Here is a 19,528-nt window from a genome sequence, read left to right on the forward strand (position 1 = left end):
TTCTCCTCTCCCTACTGGCAAATATTAAATTCTTATTAATTTACTGTTCCATCTTCCCCTCACAAAAGGGACTGTTCATTTATTTTATCTGTAACTCTGTACTTTCCAAATGAGTCGTTACAGGGCAAAAATAATAAACAAGTACCAGATGTCACAAATAAATCAATGGAGGGAAAGAAAAATCTGAAGTCAATAGGATCATCACTTACTCTGTTTGCTATTTTCTCCTTTAGAAATGGTTTTATGATGGCAAAAATGCCTTTAAATATTCGAGGTTCATTCACAACATGGACTGCTTTTATCCGAATGGGGAAACCATCCTGTATGGGAAAGGCAAAGGGGTTTAGAACATCTGGAGAATCTTTCCACTCCTTCCTCCCCAGAGTTAAATCTTCATTTTCAGCCCCAACATCAGTCTGATCTGATCCTTATGGCCTCCTCAATGAGGAGGGGCCTAACTAGAAGATGGGCCTCAGGGAAAGTCTTTCCTGGGACCCAAAACTGGGTTAGAAGAGAGGCAAATGGAGGCTGGGCGTGGTGGCTCACACCTGTAATCCCAGCACTCTGGGAGGCCGAGGCGGGCGAATCACTTGAGGTCAGGAGTTCGAGACCAGCCTGGCCAACATGGTGAACTCCCATCTCCACTAAAAATACAAAAATTAGCTGGGCGTGATGGCACACGCCTGTAATCCCAGCTACTTGGGAGGCTGAGGCTGGAGAACTGCTTGAACCCTGGAGGCAGAGGTTGCAGTGAGCCAAGATCGTGCCACCGTACTCCAGCCTGGATGACAGAGCAAGACTCCATCTCAAAAAAAAAAAAAAAAAAAAAGAAGAAGAGAAGCAAACATACGAAGAGATGATGCTCTTATAGCAGAAAACAGTCTGAGTCTACAGGGACGGATCCAGCAAACATCAGACCTTCTAGATCAGTGTTGCCCAAAGTATATTTCTCAGGATATTAGAGGTTATACAAAACAGGGCTCCACAGCAGGCAAATCAGTTTGAGAAACGCAGTCCACTAAGCATAATCAAGTGGTTTCCTTAACTGCAGTCCTGTTCAGAGCCTTTAACATGTAAATTCTTACAGTTTAAGAATTGGACATTCTTAAACTGAAAGGGACATGCTATATAGCATTTCCCAAACTTACTTAATTTTTTCTCCTCTCCAGATGATCTTACAGTACCAACACTGATCCACACTCTTGATCCTGGCACTTGAATCTACATGGTATTCAGCAGGAGGCATCAAAAGCAGTGCCAGCGAAGGAAAGCCACGGTTGGCTCAAAGCCAGAATCCAAATGTTTGATAATGTCCAAATGTAAACTGATTTATTTAAATAATAAACCTGGTGCACCACAGGGACTGAAACATTTGTAGAATCCAGTAAAAAGAGCTACTATATCACTGGTGCCCCATAGTTCACAAAGGACAACACCCCATGTGGCGGGTGTTGAACAAGTAATCAAAACCTGTCACAGCTGTGACAGGCTATATTTTCTCTAGGTCTCCATTTCCCCATCTATCAAAAAGGAAAAATAGTTCTTGCCTTGCCTATCTCAGAGGATTCGTTGAGGGACTGAATGGGCCCTGATGACTGTAAAGCACTGTACAAGCCATTAAACACTGTGTAGATATGGAGGGAGCACCACAGTCCCCAGTGAATGTTCTGAAACAACATGAGGTGTGAAGCATTTGACCAAAATACAGCCCAACAGAATGCCATATCTCCCAGGTCCACAGAGGGCAGGAGGGGCTCCAGCACCTTACGCAGAAGCATAATTTCTTAAAAGTTTTTCAAAAATTTTTTTGGGGACAGAGTTTTGCTGTTCTCGCCCATGCTGGATGCAATGGCGCGATCTCAGCTCACTGCAACCTCCGCCTCCCGGGTTCAAGTGATTCTCCTGCCTCAGCCTCCCAAGTAGCTGGGATCACAGTTGCCTGCCACCATGCGCAGGTAATTTTTGTATTTTTGGTAGAGACGGGGTTTTACCATGTTGGCCAGGCTGGTCTCAAACTCCTGACCTCAAGTGATCCACCTGCCTCAGCCTCCCAAAGTGTTGGGATTACAGGCGTAAGCCACTGCGCCCAGCCAGTTTTGTTAGGAGAATTTTTCCTCTGCCTTCCAGACCAAAAAAAGGCAAAAAGCAGTTCCCTAGTTTTTTGGATTCTTGCCTTCCTGAAGTACCTATTCCAGAGAGTACTTGAGAGACTGATGAGAACAAGTGGTAAATAGGACTTTTAAATTTCTTCACATAATGCTTTTGTGTTTTTCAGATTGTAGGTGTGGGATGTGCAGTTTGTGTATCATGTGAGACCCACAGTAAATGGACAGGCCCTGGGGAAAGCCAAAGTCACAACGAAACAGGCAGGACAGATAGGGGTCTTACCTGGAGGATGCCAATCACCTTTTTGGCTATAAAAGGGCCAAAGTGAGATGCTTTTGATAAACTCACTCCTTTGTAGTCTGCAAGAATTACAATTCCATTCACCTGGGTTTCTTCAGACTGAATGAGTTTTTCTAAGGTCAAGTATATGGCTCTGATGTTTTCGGTAATTGGATAGTTGCTCGGTATCCATCTGTCTAAGGTCATAAGAGATTGACAGTATGTTACAGAAGTTAATATAAATAAGGGATCAAAGATTTATCTCCTATCACTGTTGTTTCAAAATGGAAAAGAAAGATACTCTAGTAGCCATGACTCTATTTAGGTTAGTAAATGGAATAACAAGCAGCAGCTGGTTTCTTAACTCCAAACAGTAGCACATTTTGCGATGCAAATACAATTGAGTGTTGAGGTTAAGAGCATGAGCTCGGGCTGGGCACAGTGGCTCATGCCTGTAATCCCACTACTTTGGAAGGCCGAGGTGGGAGGATTGCTTAAGCCCAGGAATTCAAGACCAGCCCAGGCAACATGGCGAAACCCCATCTCTACAAAATACACAAACATTAGCCAGGTGTGGTGGGGCGTGGCTGTAGACCCACTACTTGGGAGGCTGAGGTGGGAGGATCACTTGAGCTCAGGAGATTGAGGCTGCAGTGATCATGCCACTGTACTCCAGCCTGGGTGACAGGGTGAGACCCTGTCTCAAAAAAAAAAGATGCACTCTGAAGTCAGACACACCTGAGGTTTGAATGTTACTAACTGTGTGACTTTGGGCATGTTACTATAATACCTCACTCTAAGCCCTAATGTCCTCATAAGTAGAATAGGGTGATAATGCCTACCTTCATGGACATCTGTGCTTTCTGCCATCATGTATCTCCCCTTGTCTTCATAGCACCAACCTGATTTTCCTTATGGAACCACCTCCTTCCACTCTAGCCATGCAATTTGGATAGAACTGACTTGACTCCTGACTCCAGAAGTGAGCAAGTGATTGGGGATTGATTGGCCAGTGATTGGCCAATCTGACAGCACATCCTTCTGGCCACAGTGTGTGATCCAAGCCAGGTCAAGCAGAGTCAAGGAGACTCAATTCTAGGACCCTGGCCCTTTGGAAAGAGATCTCTCTTCCCTCTTGTAGTTTTGAGGCGGTGAGTCTGAGATTCACAGGCCCCATGAGGCAAGAGAGCTGGCCTGGGAATGAAGCCCCTGTTGAGGACAGCAGTGGTGGGGACAGCTTTCCAGTGCCAGAGTTTGGGCCCCTGAATCGAAATACGGCTGGACTTCAGTTATCTGAACAACTGAGTTTTTTTTGTTTGTTTCAGCCAATGTGAGTTGGCTTTCTGTCACTTGCCACACAAAGACTGAGTCTTGGCCAGATGTGGTGGCTCACGCCTGTAATCCCAACACTTTGGGAGGCCAAGGCGGGTGGATCATTGGAGGTCAGGAGTTCAAGACCAGCCTGGCCAACTTGGTGAAACCCTGTCTCTACTGAAAATACAGGCCGGGCGAGGTGGCTCAAGCCTGTAATCCTAGCACTTTGGGAGGCCGAGACGGGCAGATCATGAGGTCAGGAGATCGAGACCATCCTGGCTAACACGGTGAAACCCCATCTCTACTAAAAAATACAAAAAAACTAGCCAGGCGAGGTGGCGGGCGCCTGTAGTGCCTGTAGTCCCAGCTACTCGGGAGGCTGAGGCAGGAGAATGGTGTAAACCTGGGAGGCGGAGCTTGCAGTGAGCTGAGATCCGGCCACTGCACCCCAGCCTGGGCGACAGAGCCAGACTCCGTCTCAAAAAAAAAAAAAAGACCAGGCTGGCCAACATGGTGAAACCCTGTCTCTACTGAAAATACAAAAATTAGCCAGGCATGGTGGTGCACACCTGTAGTCTCAGCTACTTGGGAGGCTGAGGCAGAAGAATCACTTGAACCTAGGAGGCAGAGGTTGCAGTGAGTCGAGATCACGCCACCGCACTCCAACTTGGGCAACAGAGCGAGACTCTGTCTCAAAAAAAAGCTGAGTCTTGACTCATACACAACCTTGACAGGGGTACTGTGAGGATGGAGCATAGTGCTGTGTTCCCCTCCTCTTTCCAAGGTGGATACTTTTCTAATACGCCCCGTGTATTTAATGATTTCTTTCCTCTCTTTGGAAAAAAAAAAATGAAAATGCCCACTTTTTACTGTTAACCACTGTTCTCAAGAAAATCCCAGCAAAATCTACCACTGTTCTCAAGAAAATCCCAGCAAAATCTATGTGCCTCTTTCTTAAAAGATAAAACCTCACGTTTGCCAACAATGGGATATGTGATACGTGCAAAATTCTTTTTTATTTTTATTTTTTTTGACGGAGTCCTGCTCTGTCACCCACGCTGGAGTGCAGTGGCATGATCTCAGCTCATTGCAACCTCTGCCTCCCGGGTTCAAGCGATTCTCCTGCCTCAGCCTCCGGGACAGTTAGGATTATAGGCATGTACCACCACGCCCAGCTTTTTGTATTTTTAGTAGAGAGGGGCGGGGTGGCGGGGGCGGGGGGCGGTTTACCATGTTGGCCAGGCTGGTCTCGAGCTCCTGACCTCATGATCCACCTGCCTCAGTCTCCCAAAGTGCTGGGATTACAGGCATGAGCCACCGCACCTGGCCTGATATATGCAAAATTCTCATGAAAGATCTTTGTCCCCGAATTGTGCCAGCTTGCTGTTTAACATTGCTGCCAATTAACCCTGCCTCTATGTAACTGGATATCATCCCTTTCAATCACATGTCTCAAAAGAGCTTTAATAAAGGCAAAGCTGATACCCAATTGAGAAGAAATGTTTCTCTGTATGCCTCTTCCTAAAACGCTGGGTCGGTGGAAAGGGGTCCAGATCTGCTCCAGACGTATGGGGAAAAAATTCATCTCACGAGCAAAGGGTTGAAACTGTGCAAGCAAAGGTGCAATCAGTGTTGTAATATCTGACTGTGTTGTAATATTCTTATGAGTTGAGTACAGAGGAGCAGCAGAAAAACCTGCTGACTGGTTTCCAGGTCTCTTGGTGCCCTAAAATCTGTACTGCATTGCTTATTTTAAAATAAACACTAATTTTGGCAAGTACCTAAAATAGCAGGTAAGCCATTAACAGTGGTCTTGGTACATCATAGTAAAGTCTGAAGACAATGGAGAGTTTGGGGAATGAGTAAATGCAGAGGAAAGTGCATGGAGGTGTCCACTCCCCATCAAACTTCCCTTCAAGAGGGCGTTTATATGAATGAGCAGAAGAGGGCTATTAGTGTGTTCTCATTCCCTGGCTTACTTAGGGAGAACATTGCATCCTTACTTTCCATTCTTCTCTCAGCTGTGGTCTGATGGAAAATGTTGAGGCTAGGAATGGAGTAGAACATTCCAAAGTTTATAATGCTTTTGGTGTCATGGAAGAGAACAGGCCTAAGAATCAGAAATCTTGAGTTCTGGCTGCCCCTGGTCATTGTGAAATGCTCTTTGGGGAGCATTTCTTTCTTTCTTTTCTTTTCTTTTTTTAAATTTTCGGTAGAGACAAAGTCTCACTATGTTGCCCAGGCTGGTCTCAAACTCCTGGCCACAAGTAGTCCTTCTCCCTCACCCCCACAAAGTGCTGGGATTACAGGTATGAGCTGCTGCTCCTGGCTGGGGAGTATTTCTAAATGCTCTTTTAGTGGCAGAGAGCCCCCATTCGTAAACTGCCATGACAAAGAAATGTAAGGTATCCTAATTACTGCCAAGAAATGCGAAGATCAAAAAACAAATCCAAAGTGAATCGTGTCAGTGGCTTCACAAAATAGAGGAAAGGAAGGAAAGGCTGGAGGAGGCACAGAGGAGGCACTTTCCAGGTGTCTGCCTAGTCCACACCCTTGCACTGATACCTGTACCTCAACCTATTCACAAAGAGGGCTCAGGGAGGGCCCTGGCAGCCATGCTTGTATCCTATGGCCAGGGGCAGGTTCTTAGGCCCCACCTGATGCTCCCCGCTAGAAATCTGGAATCTGCGTTGAGGAACTTAATTGGGTGGTCAGGCAAACCTGAGAGCTGAGCGGGTGCCAGATTTAACTGTGCACAGGAGTGGGACAGCCATACACAGAAAAAAGTGTGAAGAAGATACGCAAAAGGAAGAAATATGTGGCTGAAGGATACACAGACTGTCAGGCAGGGACAGGGAGAATGGCTGTCTTGGCTCCTGGTGGCAGTCTGATTCTTGGTTCTAGGCCCTAGTAAGAACTGCCGCGCCTTCAGTTCTCTGGTTCTGGGAGGTACTCCTGTCTCCTTCGACTAAATCCTCCCTTTTTTCTGAAGTTGGTTTGAGTAGGTTTTTGTTATCTGCAATCAAAAAAGCCTTGACTATGACAAAGGAGGGGTAAAAAAGGGACTTGGAAAGGAGGACAGGGTGCTGAATGGACACATTGCGAAGACTGGACACACCCGCCCCACAACAGTCTAGGGAGATACCTGGGCGGATGCAGACGACATGGCAGCCCCTGGGGTCAGTGTGGGGCAGCACGGTGAGGAACCCAGAAGCAAGGACATCTTTTAAGGCTGATGGCTTCAAGTTATTGAAGACTTCGGGCCAGCTTCTCCTACAGCTGTGGTAGTTGATGAGGAGCTGCAGGGCCCGGTCGTAATCAAACTTGCGGGCTCGGAGGAAGCGCAGCAGGAAGGCGTCGTCAAGGGACGTGCTCAGGTTCGGGTACTCCTTCCGCACCATGTCACGAAGGGCCTGCACATCTCGAAGTCTCCATTCCGGCTTTTCCTGCAGCTCTTCCCGGGCTTTCGTGACCAGTTCTTCTGTTAGTGAGCACACGTAGCCCGGAGGCTCAGGTGGTGGCGGCAGCTCATTTTCAGAGAGTGAGGCCACAGAAGGGCTGGTTCTCAGAGAGTCACTTTCTTCTGACATTAGCTACCAGGGTCCCTGCCAACACAGAAGCCCTAAGCAAAGTTAACAAGTGCTTATTTCAAATCCCAGGGCAGCCCAGTGTAGGGGACAGGAACACTTCTGTAAAAGCCAAGTAACCTCAGGGCAGTGTTTCTCAACTGGGGGCAATGATCAGGATCTAAACCACACACGCAAGTCTGACCCCAGGCTGGCTGCTGTTAGTCCCCAGGGAGGCAGCCAGCAGCTACAGCAGACTATATACTCCCTCATAAATACCAGGGCCTTCCTTATAAATGTATTAATAGGTGCTCAACCTTAGTCATCATTAAATAAATGTGAATTAAAACAACTCTGAGGCCAGGCATGGTGGCTCACACCTGTAATCCCAGCACTTTAGGAGGTCGGGGTGGGTGGATCGCCTGGTGTAAGACTTTGAGACCAGCCTGGCCAACATGGTGAAATCCCGTCTCTACTAAAAACACAAAAATTAGACGGGTGTGGTGGGCACCTGTAATCTCAGCTACTTGGGATGCTGAGGCAGAAGAATTGCTTGAACCCAGGAGGTAGAGGTTGCAGTGAGCTGAGATGGCGCCACTGCACTCAGCCAGAGCAAGACTCTGTCTTAAAAAACAAACAAACAAACAAAAAACTCTGAGATTCAGATTGGCAAAAATAAGATAAAATAACATACTCTGATATGTTTGCTGCTGCTGGGAGTATAAATTGACAGCCTCTTTGGAGGGCAGTTGTCAATATCTTCAGAATGAAAACCCACATGCCCTTTGGGTCAGCAATTCCATTTCTAGGACATATACTTGTATATATGTGCAAAATATGCACATGACCTTCACAAGTATTGATTATAATGACAAAAGATTGGAAACACCTTAACTGCCCATCAGGGGAGACTGGTTAAATAATATTACCATACGAATGGGGTACTAGTCAATCATGAAAAGGAATTAGGCAGATGTTTATGAATTGATACGTTAAAAAAGCAAGTTGCAGAATAGTGTACAGAAAATCACGTTTTAAAACTATATATATACACTTGTGAATGCACACAAAACTTCTGGAAGGAGATAATAAGAAACTTACCAATGGTTATCTCTAGGGAACAGAACTGGACAAGTGAAGATTTAAGATGAGAAAGAGGATTTTTACTGTACTGTTTGAATTTTTTACCACATACCCATGTAACATATGTGCCGGTCAGATCTCCTGCTGGGAAAACGTAATTGATGAAGGGCCTCCAGTAGCTGTCCCTCTAGATCCACTATCCAGGGGAAGCCACAACTTTCCGCAGCCCTTCTGTGGCCCCACTGCTCCTAGCCAATGATTTAGTGAGACATGGGACTCCTCTAACAGGCAGTGTTTGCTTGAGGGCCTGGCCAAACCTTTGTTGGGACTGCCCTGCAGTCGGAGACTTGCTGCCCAAACATTCACAGGAGCTGATCTGCATCACTGCCCGTGGCTCTTCCTGACTTCACCAGCTCCCTCCCCAGGTGTTGTCCTTCACAACGGTTGCCTCTAAATTTCTAGCATGTCTAATCTCATCCTAGTGTCTGCTTCTTAGAGGACCCGAACTCATGCACTTTTTTGTTTTTTAAGAGACAGGGTCTTGCTGTGTCACCCAGGCTAAAGTGCAGTGGCGCAATCATAGCTCTCTGCAACCTCGAACTCCTAAGTTCAAGCAATCCTCCTGCCTCAGCCTCCCAGGTAGCTGGGACTATAAGCGCACACCACCACCACAACTGGCTAATTTTAAAATTTTTTTCTCGGGCTGTGTGTGGTGGCTCACGCCTATAAGCCCAATACTTTGATGGGCTGAGGTGGATGGATCACCTGAGGTCAGGAGTTCGAGACCAGCCTGGCCAACATGGTGAAACCCTGTCTCTACTAAAAATACAAAAATTAGCCAGGCATGGTGGTGTGGGCCTGTAGTGCCAGCTGCTTGGGAGGTTGAAGCATGATAATCGATTGAAACCAGGAAGCAGAGGTTGCAGTGAGCTGAGATCATATCACTGCACTCCAGCTTGGGCGACAGAGCGTGACTCCATCTCAAATAAGTAAAAAAAAAATATATATATATATATTTACTATATATATATACTTTTTTTTTTAAAGGACCACTCTGCTGTCTTGGGAATGGACTCTAAGGGGGTGAGGACCGAAGCAGAGACCATTTAGAGGCTATTGTAATAATCCAGCTGAGAGATGCTGGTGGCCTGGAGTAGGTAGCCTTCGCTGACCCTCAGGCCAGGTTAGGTGGCCCGCACTTCTCCCACCCTGTTGCAATTGTCTGTTGGCAATTTGTGAGCAACATCCAAGTTTGTCTTGTTCATCACCTTAAACCCAGCACCTAACGTGGTGTTAGACACATAGTCTGCACTCCATAAATATTTGTTGAATGACTTTAGTCTGGTTGGCAGAGATATGCTAAGTGAGGAATGGAACACCTATGGCTTTGTTTTTATGGAAGCCACCAAGAGATGCCTGCAGTCCCATCTAGTGTCTACCTGAGCGACAAACCACAGTGTTCACAAGGTACAAGCCTCACCTCAAAGCCCCTCTCCAGCCTCATTTTCCATCTCATCCCATCTTGATGCACATTAAATGCCAGTCAAAACAAACTATGAGCCATCATCCTTGGAACAACTCGTGCACTTCTGATACACTCTGCCTGGAATTTCCTCTTCTAATTTGTTCCTAACTCGACAGCTCATGGCCTTCAAGGCCCAGCTGCCATGTCATCTCCTTTGTGAATCCTTCCCAAACTCCCTGAGGGTGATTCCCTCCAGTTTTCCACAGAACTGGGTTCCTATTTCTTTTTTAGAATTACAGTCCAATGTCATGGGCGTTTACATAGAACTCTCCAGAGTCAGTTTTACCACCCACTCATTTATCAAATAATTACTGATCACCTACCATGTATGTCAGGCACTGTGCTCACAGGCACTGGGAACACAGACGCAAATATAATTCCTCGCCTAATGAAGCTTACATCATAGTGGAATGAAGAGAATGCATACTTGAGCATATTACCATGTATCAGGCATTGCTAAGCCCTTTACCCATTTCCTCATTTAATCTTCACAGTATTTGGTGAGAGCGCTATTACTGTTCCCATTTTACAAAAGACAAAAAGGACTGTCCCCTAGAATGTAAGTTCCACGAGGGCAGAGGGCTTGTCTTCCATGTCCACTGCCACCCCCAGTGCCTGGCACATGGCAGTGGTCTGTACACATCAGCGGAGGCTATAGGTTAAGCGATGCGCCCAAGGGGGCACACCCGGTGAGGCAGAGCAAGGATGCATCTAGCCCCACCCTGGTCTTCTAATCTCTACCCTCCACCTGGAGCTTCATGTTGACTCTCCAGGGACTCAGCAATGCCGAGCGCTCAGCAGGGCTCAGTCACAGGCTGGTGAATGAGCTGACAGGCGGGCATATGACTGAGATACAGACACCATTGGTAAGGGTGAAGCCAGAGATCTCCCCCACCTGAAACCCATCGCTTTCTGGAGCATCACTTTCCTTTTCACTCCTTCCTCTCAACAAGAGGAGGTCAGGAAGCCATCTCTCCTAGAGCCCCCAGACCCCACATCCCGTGGACAACCTTCCGAGGCCCCCACTTCCGGCTGTCACCCCCTCCCCAGGTGTCCCCATTTCCTGGGGTCTCTCGCTCCTCTGGTCCCCACTTCCGGTTATCCCTCCCTCTCAGGGGTCCCTCTCCTTAGCCCCCACGGCACACGGACAGGCTCGCGGGCACTCACCGGCCCGGCTACGGGCGGAGCGCGGGTCAATCGGCGGCGGGAGCCTCGTCCGGCAGCGCGCACAGAACCGACCCGCACTCCCTGCCCGGCCGGCCCGGCCCCTCGCGCCGGAAGTGACGTTCCGGGGCGTGGGAGGCGGGGCTCCGCCTAGGAGCGCGCATGTGTGACACTTCCCCGCAACGCTGGCGTTCAGTCGCCCTCTGGCTGTCAGAGCTCCGTGCTGTGGACCTGGAATGGCTGGGTACCAGCCGCTTGTCAAACGCGACTTATAGATGGGGAAACTGAGGCTCAAAGAAGGAAGGAAAGACGCTGCCATTTTCCAGGAACATGCTAACATGCACCTGTTGTTTAACACCCAATGATCTCATTAACTCCTCATATTTATGCATTTCCCCTATTTCAGGAAAGGGAAACTGGCAATCAAGGCAGTAAAGGGCTTCAAACCCAGACCTCAGGATTAGCATTCTAGATCTCCCCCCAGCTACGGCTGCTGTCAGGACTGGCTGCTCCAAAAGGGGAGATTCCAAACCAGGGGACGTCTGTCTGTCATTAACTGAGTGACCTGGAGCAAGTCCCCATTCCTCCTTGGGCTTCTGTTTCGTTATCTGAAACCTGATTCTTGCTCTGGAGCCTGATTCAATAATTACTTTTTTCCTGCTTTGGGGTTCATGACGTTCCCTCCAGACAAAGGCTTTACTAACTCCCACCCCAGTCAATAAGATCCCCCCGCAAGTATTTTGTGCAACTGCAACTTTGAGGCAAATCTCCTAGGTCCCTCTGAGGCAGAGTAGACACTAAGCCATTTCTAGAGAGAAATTCTGGTGGTCCAGGAGAACTCTGAGCCCAAAGAGACGACCTTAAACAGTCTTTTCGTTTTCTTGCCCCAGGAGCAGGGGGAGTCCCAAGAAGATGGTAAGTGACCCATGAGGGCCACAAGAAAGTGGCAGTTTCTGCCAGATACTAGATTGAGGGGCAGGGGGCAGCAGTGTGGAGGGGACCTGCGAATCATGAGTTTTGACTACTGCTTTCAGTTTCACCACTTCTAGGATTGACAGACAAAATATAGAACATTCACTACAGTTTGAATTTTAGATAAACATTTAAGTATGTTCCTTTCCAAACACACACACACACACACACACACACACACACACACACACACACGTGTCTTATGCAACATTTGGGACACATTTATACTTTAAAAATTGTTGTTTATAGGAAATTCAAATATGACAACTGGGCATCCTGGATTTTGTTTTCTTTGCTAAATCTATGTATTATGTTCCCGTTACTGTTACAAGGAATTACTGCAAACTTCATGGATTGAAACAACACAGATATATTCTCTTGCTGTTCTCTAGGTCAAAAGTCTGAAATCAAGGTGTTGGCAAGACTGCATTCTTTCTGGGGATTTTGAGGAAGCATATCAGTTCCTTTCCTTTTACAGTTTGTAGAGGTCACCTGCATTCCTTAGCTTATGGCCCCTTCTTCAAATCACCTCAACCTCTTGCTTCTGTTGTCACATCTACTACTGACTGATCCTCCTGCTTCCCTTTTCTTGTAAGGACTCTTGGGATTACACTGGGCTCACCCAGATAATCCAGAATAATCTTACCATCTCAAGATCCTTACATTAATCACATCTGTGAAATATTTTAACACGTAAGGTAAGGCCGGGTACAGTGGCTGTAATCCCAGCACTTTGGGAGACTGAAGCAGGTGGATCACTTGAGGTCAGGAGTACGACGAGACCACCCTAGCCAACATGGTGAAACCCCGTCTCTACTAAAAATACAAAAATTAGCTGGGCATGGTGGCACACGCCTGTAATCCCAACTACCCGGGAGGCTGAGGCAGGAGAATCACTTGAAACCGGGAGGCAGAAGTTGCAGTGAGCCGAGATCATGCCACTGCATTCCAGCCTGGGTGACAGAGCGAGACTCTGTCTCAAAAAGAAAACCCCCAAAACAGCCGGGCGCGGTGGCTCATGCCTATAATCTCAGCACTTTGAGAAGTCAAGGCAGGTGGATCACCTGAGTTCAGGAGTTTGAGACCAGCCTGGCAAACCTGGTGAAACCCTGTCTCTACTAAAAATACAAAAATTAGCCAGGCCTGTAATCCCAACCACCTAGGAGGCTGCCCGGGCTCCTGCGCCCTGCCAAATGGCAGCTCTTGTGGCAAAGGGTGAGGGATGACCCTGTCCTAACCATTCTGTCCTAGGTATTGGAATAAGCCCCTCTCCTCCACCCAAACCTAGGACCTACTACTGGTGCCTGGAGCCCAGATGGCAATCCTAGATGCTGCCAGCAGGAGAAGAACTTGGTCTCAAGGGCAGGTCAGGGAGAGGATTCAGAGATGCCCCAGAAATCCCTGCCCCTTCTCTCAACTGAGGGCCGTTATCACATTTTAGAGAACCAGATTATCTCAGGATTAGAAAGTCTCCGATAAACAATGACAACAAAAAGAGTTTCTGCTTTTTGAATGATTATATATACCAGGCACTGTGCTTGTATGATCTTAATTTCACCTTACAATGACCCTGTGAACAGCAAGTTAGCATTGTCCCATTTACAGAAGAGGAAACTAAAATCCAGAAAGAGGCCAGGCCTGGTGGCTCACGCCTGTAATCCCAGCAATTTGGGAGGCCAGAGTGGTGGATCACTTGAGGTCAGGAGTTTGAGACCAGCCTGGCCAACATGGTGAAATCCCGTGTCTGCTAAAAATAGACACATTAACCAGGCATGGTGGCAGGTGCCTGTAATCCCAGCTACTCTAGAGGCTGAGGCAGGAGAATCACTTGAACCCGGAAGGTGGAGGTTGCAGTCAGTCAAGATCATGCCATTGCACTCCAGGCTGGGCAACAGAGCGAGACTCCGTCTCAAAAAATAATAATAAAGTAAAATAATGTAAAATATTGAGAAAGAGAAAGTCTCCTAAGGGCTCAAGATATGAAAGAGAGAGCTAGGTATCAATTCAAGCCTGTATGACACCATGGTCCCAAATTTTACTTTGTCCTAAAGGTCCTGTAGCCCTGTCTCTGTTTTTATAGGTTGGGAAAAAGGATCAGAGAAGGACAAAAAATTGCCCAAAGGCACGTGATGACTAAGTGTTTGAGCTGGTATTTGATGTCTGTCTTCTCTGCCTTGGACACTCAGAATTTATGGAGTCTGAACAACCTCTTCAAAAGACTCATTTCCTTATGTATAAAATGGGAATATGGCCCTTGTTTAGAGGGGTCCTTGGGAGGATGTCATAGAACAGCATGTGCAGGTCAAGCACGGTGACTCACATCTGTAACCCCAGCACTTTGGGAGGCCGAGGCGGGCAGACCACCCAAGGCTAGGAGTTCAGGACCAGCCTGGCCAACAGGGTGAAACCCTGTCTCTACTAAAAACACAAAAAATCCTACCTGGGTGTGGTGGCGCACGCCTGTATTCCCAGCTACTCAGGAGGCTGAGGCAGGAAAATAGCTTGTACCTGGGGGGCAGAGGTTGCAGTGAGCCAAGATTATGCCACTGCACTACAGCCTGGGTGACAGAGAGAGACTCTGTCTCAAAAAAAAAAAAAAAAAAAAAAAAAAAAAAAAAAAAGGCATGTGCAGAGTTCCGGCACATTGTATCATGAAATGTCTGTTTATCGGTGATGATCACCCACTCTCAAGCAGCAAGATCACCGGGGGCTGCTTGCCCTGTGTCTTGGTTTGGAAGGTTCCAAAAATCTTGCTCTCCTAGTTTCATCCAGCCTCTGAAGAAAAAAAATCTTGACACTGCATTGCGTACATGCTGGAGGAGGCTAGACATGACTGAGCTGTCTATGTTCAGGGCCTGTGATTCTGAGCTCAGAAAATCTCCTAGGACCAGCCTTAGTATTGATTCTAAGGTAAGACTTATTTATTTTTATTTTTATTTTTTTGAGACAGAGTGCCACTCTGTCACCCAGGCTGGAGTGCAGTGGTGCAATCTTGACTCACTGCAACCTGTACCCCCTGGGTTCCAGCGATTCTCCTGCCTCAGCTTCCCTAGTAGCTGGGGCTAAAGGTGTGCACCACTGTGCCTGGCTAATTTTTGTATTTTTAGTAGAGACGGGTTTCACCATGTTGGCCAGGCTAGTCTTGAACTCCTGACCTCAGATGATCTTGCCTCAGCCTCCCAAAGTGCTGGGATTACAGGTGTGAGCCACCATGCCTCACCTGGTAAGGCTTATTTAGGATGGCACCACAGTATAGGGCATAATTTCTCAACCTTAGCACTATTGACATTTGGAGTTGGAAAAGTCTTTGTTTCGGGGGTGTGGGAGAGATGTAGGATGTTTAATGTCATTCCTAGGCTTTACCCACTAGATGACAGTAGCACTCCACATTCACAGTGATGAAAACCAAAGATAGCTCCAGACATTGCCAAATACCACCTGGGAGACAAAGCTGCTCCAAATTAAGAACCACTAGTGTGGGAGAAAGAATGTTAGGTTCTGGTCAGACAGACCTGAGAAAGCCTGTGTCACTTACCAGCTGTGTAACAGTGGAACAATTATCTGTCTCTCCAGCCCTTGGTTTCATCAACTGTAAAATCCTATACTAACTGCTACCAGTTATTGAATGCTTTCATTGGTACAGTGATGAGCTCTTTGCATGGATAATCTCATTTGATTGTCAATAACAGAATCATGGGGCCAGGCACGGTGGCTCACACTTGTAATCCCAGCACTTTGGGAGGCCGAGGCAGGAGGATGACTTGAGGCCAGGATTTCGAGACCAGCCTGGCCAACATGGTGAAACCCCATCTCTCCTAAAAGTACAAAAATTAGCTGGGTGTGCTGGTGGGTGCTTGTAATCCCAGCTACTCGGGAGGCTTAAGCAGGAGAATCATTTGAATCCGGCAGGTGGCGGTTGCAGTGAACCGAGATCATGCCACTGTACTCCAGCCTAAGCAACAGAGGAAGACTCCACCTCAAAAAACAAACAAAAAGCCCCCCCCAAACCCCCCAGAATCCTGTAAAGACACTGACCAGTGGAAATAGAGAGGAAGATGAGGAAGGAGCGGTCCATATCAGGTATCTTCTCTGTACCTTGCATGAAAGCAGGTGACCTCACATACATTTCTGTGCTGTCGCTGGCTGTGTGATCTTGGGCAAATCACATTTCCCCTGGGGTTCAGTTTCCTCATCTGTGAAAATAATACCAACTGGGGAATTCTGGAAAGATGGAGGCAATAATGCCTAGCATAGATTTGAATCTCCCCAAACCCCCAAACAAAAATAGAAAAAAATTCATAAACACGTTTACCACAAAACTAAGTGACAAGGCATCTTCATGAATTCCAAAACACAAGTGGGGACAAATCACCAACAGCTACAAGGCCTGCATGTCACTGGCATCTCTGTGCAGTGGAAACAGAAGGGAAGCAGCAAGGTGTCTGACGGGCCTGAGACAAGGAGAGTGCTAAAATTGCAACATGTATTCACGTGTTGTTGGGAAAACAGTGGCTGAAACTGGAAAGCGTTTTGCCAACTCCAGTAGTGGGCGAGTGTAAGATGTTTGCCACACAACCTAAGGTTTAAAGGAGTTTTTAAATCCCTGTGAATTATTGAGTCATTTTAACCAGTAATTATAGCATCTTTCCATTATATCAGCCCCTGTATCCTTGAAAACGAAAGATTCCAAGTGTGGAAGAAAGGAACTACAGATGTAATACAGAATAGGTTCCATAAACATCCTATACAACTCTATTTACATTGGATATATCAATGTGAACTTGAGACTACTTTTAAAGGAAATGTATATGTGTGTATTCATATATACAATACCTAGTTCTAGCTACTAAAAAAGACTTAAACCATGGTCATCTTGTAGCAATGAGCATATCTTGCACCCAGATAATAGTTTTGATTAATAAAAACAAAAAGAGTTCTTGAAGAAATTACTCATTCCAGATCTGTAGCAGGAGATACACAAAATGAGCCTGAAATATCTTGTCATGTCAGTTAACAAGGAAGCTATCAAAGGCTACCAGGGTCACACCAAAAGGACTTAGAAGCCAGCCTGCAGATGAAACAATGTTAGCTGCAACAAAGATAATACTTGCAGTTGATTGAAACTCATCAAATATGTTTAAAACCCTGGGTTCATAATGATATCCAGCAAATCAATCACCTTCTGACGATGGCATGGAAATAAATTGTATTCTTGAAAACTAGGTAAATAAAGAATCTAGTCATTCTCCTGCCTTTCCTAAATGAACTGTAGCACTGGGAAACCAAATAATAGATAAAGGGAAGAAGCTTCCTATAAAATTACTACAGCTAATACATGAAAACAAAATGATGCAATATTGCCATTTTGTTATTTACAGTGAATGAATGTATCTAGCCATTGTACACAATGGCAGCTAACATCAAAAAAGGAACAAACTCCAGCCTTGTAGGAGCTGCTTGGAAAGGAGTCCAGCACCAGCTATAATCATGCCAAAAAGATGGACCCTGAGTCTGATCCAGCTGCTAATTTGCAGGCAATGCAGAGGTCAGAGGGCCGTGTTATATTGTACTATGAGGATGCAATTGACAAAATTCAGACTTTGAGAAACTACACGTAAAACAGCCTGAATTCAACAGATAAACTTCAAGGAAGAGAAAAGGATGGAAAGGAGAACCTGTAGACTATTTTTAAAAAGAGGCTTTTGGATTAATAAAAGAGGCTTTTGGCTGGGCACTGTGGCTCACACCAGTAGTTCCAGCACTTTTGGAGACCTAAATGGGAGGATCTTTTGAGGCCAGGAGTTCAAGACCAGCCTTGGCAACATGGTAAAACCCTGTCTCTACAAAAAAATACAAAAATTAGCCAGGTGTGGTGGCACATGCCTGTAGTCCTGGCTACTCTGGAGGCTGAGGTAAGAGGATCACCTGAGCCTGGGGTGTTCAAGGCTGCAGTGAGCCAAGATTGCACCGGTGCGCTCCCTCCTGCAAGACAGAGTGAGACCTTGTCTCCTAAAAAACAAAAGAAAACACACACACACACACACACACACACACACAAAAGAGGCTTTTAAAAAGTGGACATGGCTGGGTGTGGTGGCTCACGCCTGTAATCCCAGCACTTTGGGAGGCCGAGGCAGGTGGATCACCTGAGGTCAGGAGTTCAAGACCAGCCTGGCCAATGTGGTGAAACCCCATCTCCACTAAAATATAAAAATTAGCCGGGCATGATGGTGGGTGCCTGTAATCCCAGCTACTGGGGAGGCTGAGACGGGAGAATCTCTTGAACCCGGGAGACGGTGGTTGCAGTGAGCCGAGATCGTGTCACCGCCTGGGCAGTTGAATGAGACTCCATATCAACAAAAAATAAATAAATAAAAATAAAAAGTGGACACAACTAAACAATAACATCTAGGGATGCACACTCAGATGAGTAAGTCATGAAGAAACGCAAGGAAGTAATTAATAGTCGGATTAGTGATTATTTTGGGGGAAGGGGCTGTGATTGGTATGGAGTACCTGGTGAGGTGGGGAGGGGAACCCTGAGGTGGCTGAAAAAATTCTGTTTCTTGACCTGGGTGGTGGTTACAGGGTGTTTGCCTTAATATAACTCACTAAGCTACAATTTTTTTTTTTTTTTTTTGAGATAGGGTCTCACTTTGTTGCCCGGGGTGGAGTACAGCAGTGTGATCTCAGCTCACTGTAGCCTCAGACCTCCCCAGACTCAAGTAATCCTCCTACTTCAGCCTCCTGAGTAACCGGGGCTACAGGTACATGCCACCATGCCCGGCTAATTTATGTATTTTTCATAGAGATGGGGTTTCAGGTTTTGCCATGTTGCCCAGGTTGATCTCAAACTCCTGGGCTCAAGCAATCTACTCACCTCTGCTTCTCAAAGTGCTGGGATTACAGGTGTGAGCCACTGCATCTGGCTGCTACAAATTTAATTTGTGTGGTTTTCTGCATCTGTTTTGCTCTATAATATAAAGGTTTTAAAAAATGAAGACAGCAATACCTACTTCACAGTATGTGTGTGTGCATATGAGTGTATACATGTACATATACATGTATCTAAATGTATGGCTTCTGTTAGCACCAGGTAGATAGGTAGGTGCTCACTAAATATGACTTCCAGGTGAATTTTGTTCAAAACACTGACCTGTGTGATTTCAGCACCGTTACCGACATTGCTAACTTGTGTGGCTAATTAAAAATAGTTCATGCTTCCCAACTGGGGCCGAGACTGGAAAAAGTAAAATAAAAAATCGGTAACGGTTATTAGGTAATACTATGTGACAGGCACTGTTTCCAGTGCAACTAATCTAATTGAATCCTCATAACTGTATTATGGTTATTCCCATTTTACAGAGAAGAAAACTGAGGCTTAGAGAGATTCCCTGTGGCCACACAGGAGGTTGGCAAGGCAGCCTGTTTTGTTTTGTATTGTCTTGTTTTGAGGCAGCGTCTCACTCTGTGGCCCAGGCTGGAGCGCAGTGGCACAGTCTTGGCTCACTGCAACCTC

At 46.4% G+C, this 19,528-nt stretch overlaps 2 protein-coding genes across 7 annotated transcripts in view; one reads left to right on the forward strand and one right to left on the reverse strand.

The window, feature by feature from the left end:
* The window catches only part of OSER1 (oxidative stress responsive serine rich 1), a 313,341-nt gene that overhangs the window by 29,877 nt on the left and 263,936 nt on the right, over positions 1–19,528 (forward strand). The gene's annotated exons all lie outside the window — the stretch shown is intronic.
* Positions 1–19,528, reverse strand: part of TTPAL (alpha tocopherol transfer protein like) — a 43,741-nt gene that overhangs the window by 3,631 nt on the left and 20,582 nt on the right. Inside the window, exons 1-4 of one of the 6 annotated variants that reach the window (XM_050806551.1) lie at positions 11,041–11,158; positions 6,845–7,304; positions 2,389–2,582; positions 210–320 (exon numbers count right to left, since the gene is read on the reverse strand). In XM_050806551.1, the coding sequence (XP_050662508.1) occupies positions 210–320; positions 2,389–2,582; positions 6,845–7,289 (750 nt within the window). In that variant the 5' untranslated portion in view covers positions 7,290–7,304; positions 11,041–11,158. Of the gene's footprint in view, positions 1–209; positions 321–2,388; positions 2,583–6,844; positions 7,305–8,366; positions 9,299–9,828; positions 10,755–11,040; positions 11,159–19,528 lie in introns of those variants that run through there. The other 5 variants (XM_050806555.1, XM_050806553.1, XM_050806552.1 and 2 more) reach the window with 5 other exon arrangements.

Source organism: Macaca thibetana, chromosome 10 (assembly GCF_024542745.1).
Source record: "Macaca thibetana thibetana isolate TM-01 chromosome 10, ASM2454274v1, whole genome shotgun sequence".
Classification (NCBI taxonomy): Eukaryota; Metazoa; Chordata; class Mammalia; order Primates; family Cercopithecidae; genus Macaca; species Macaca thibetana.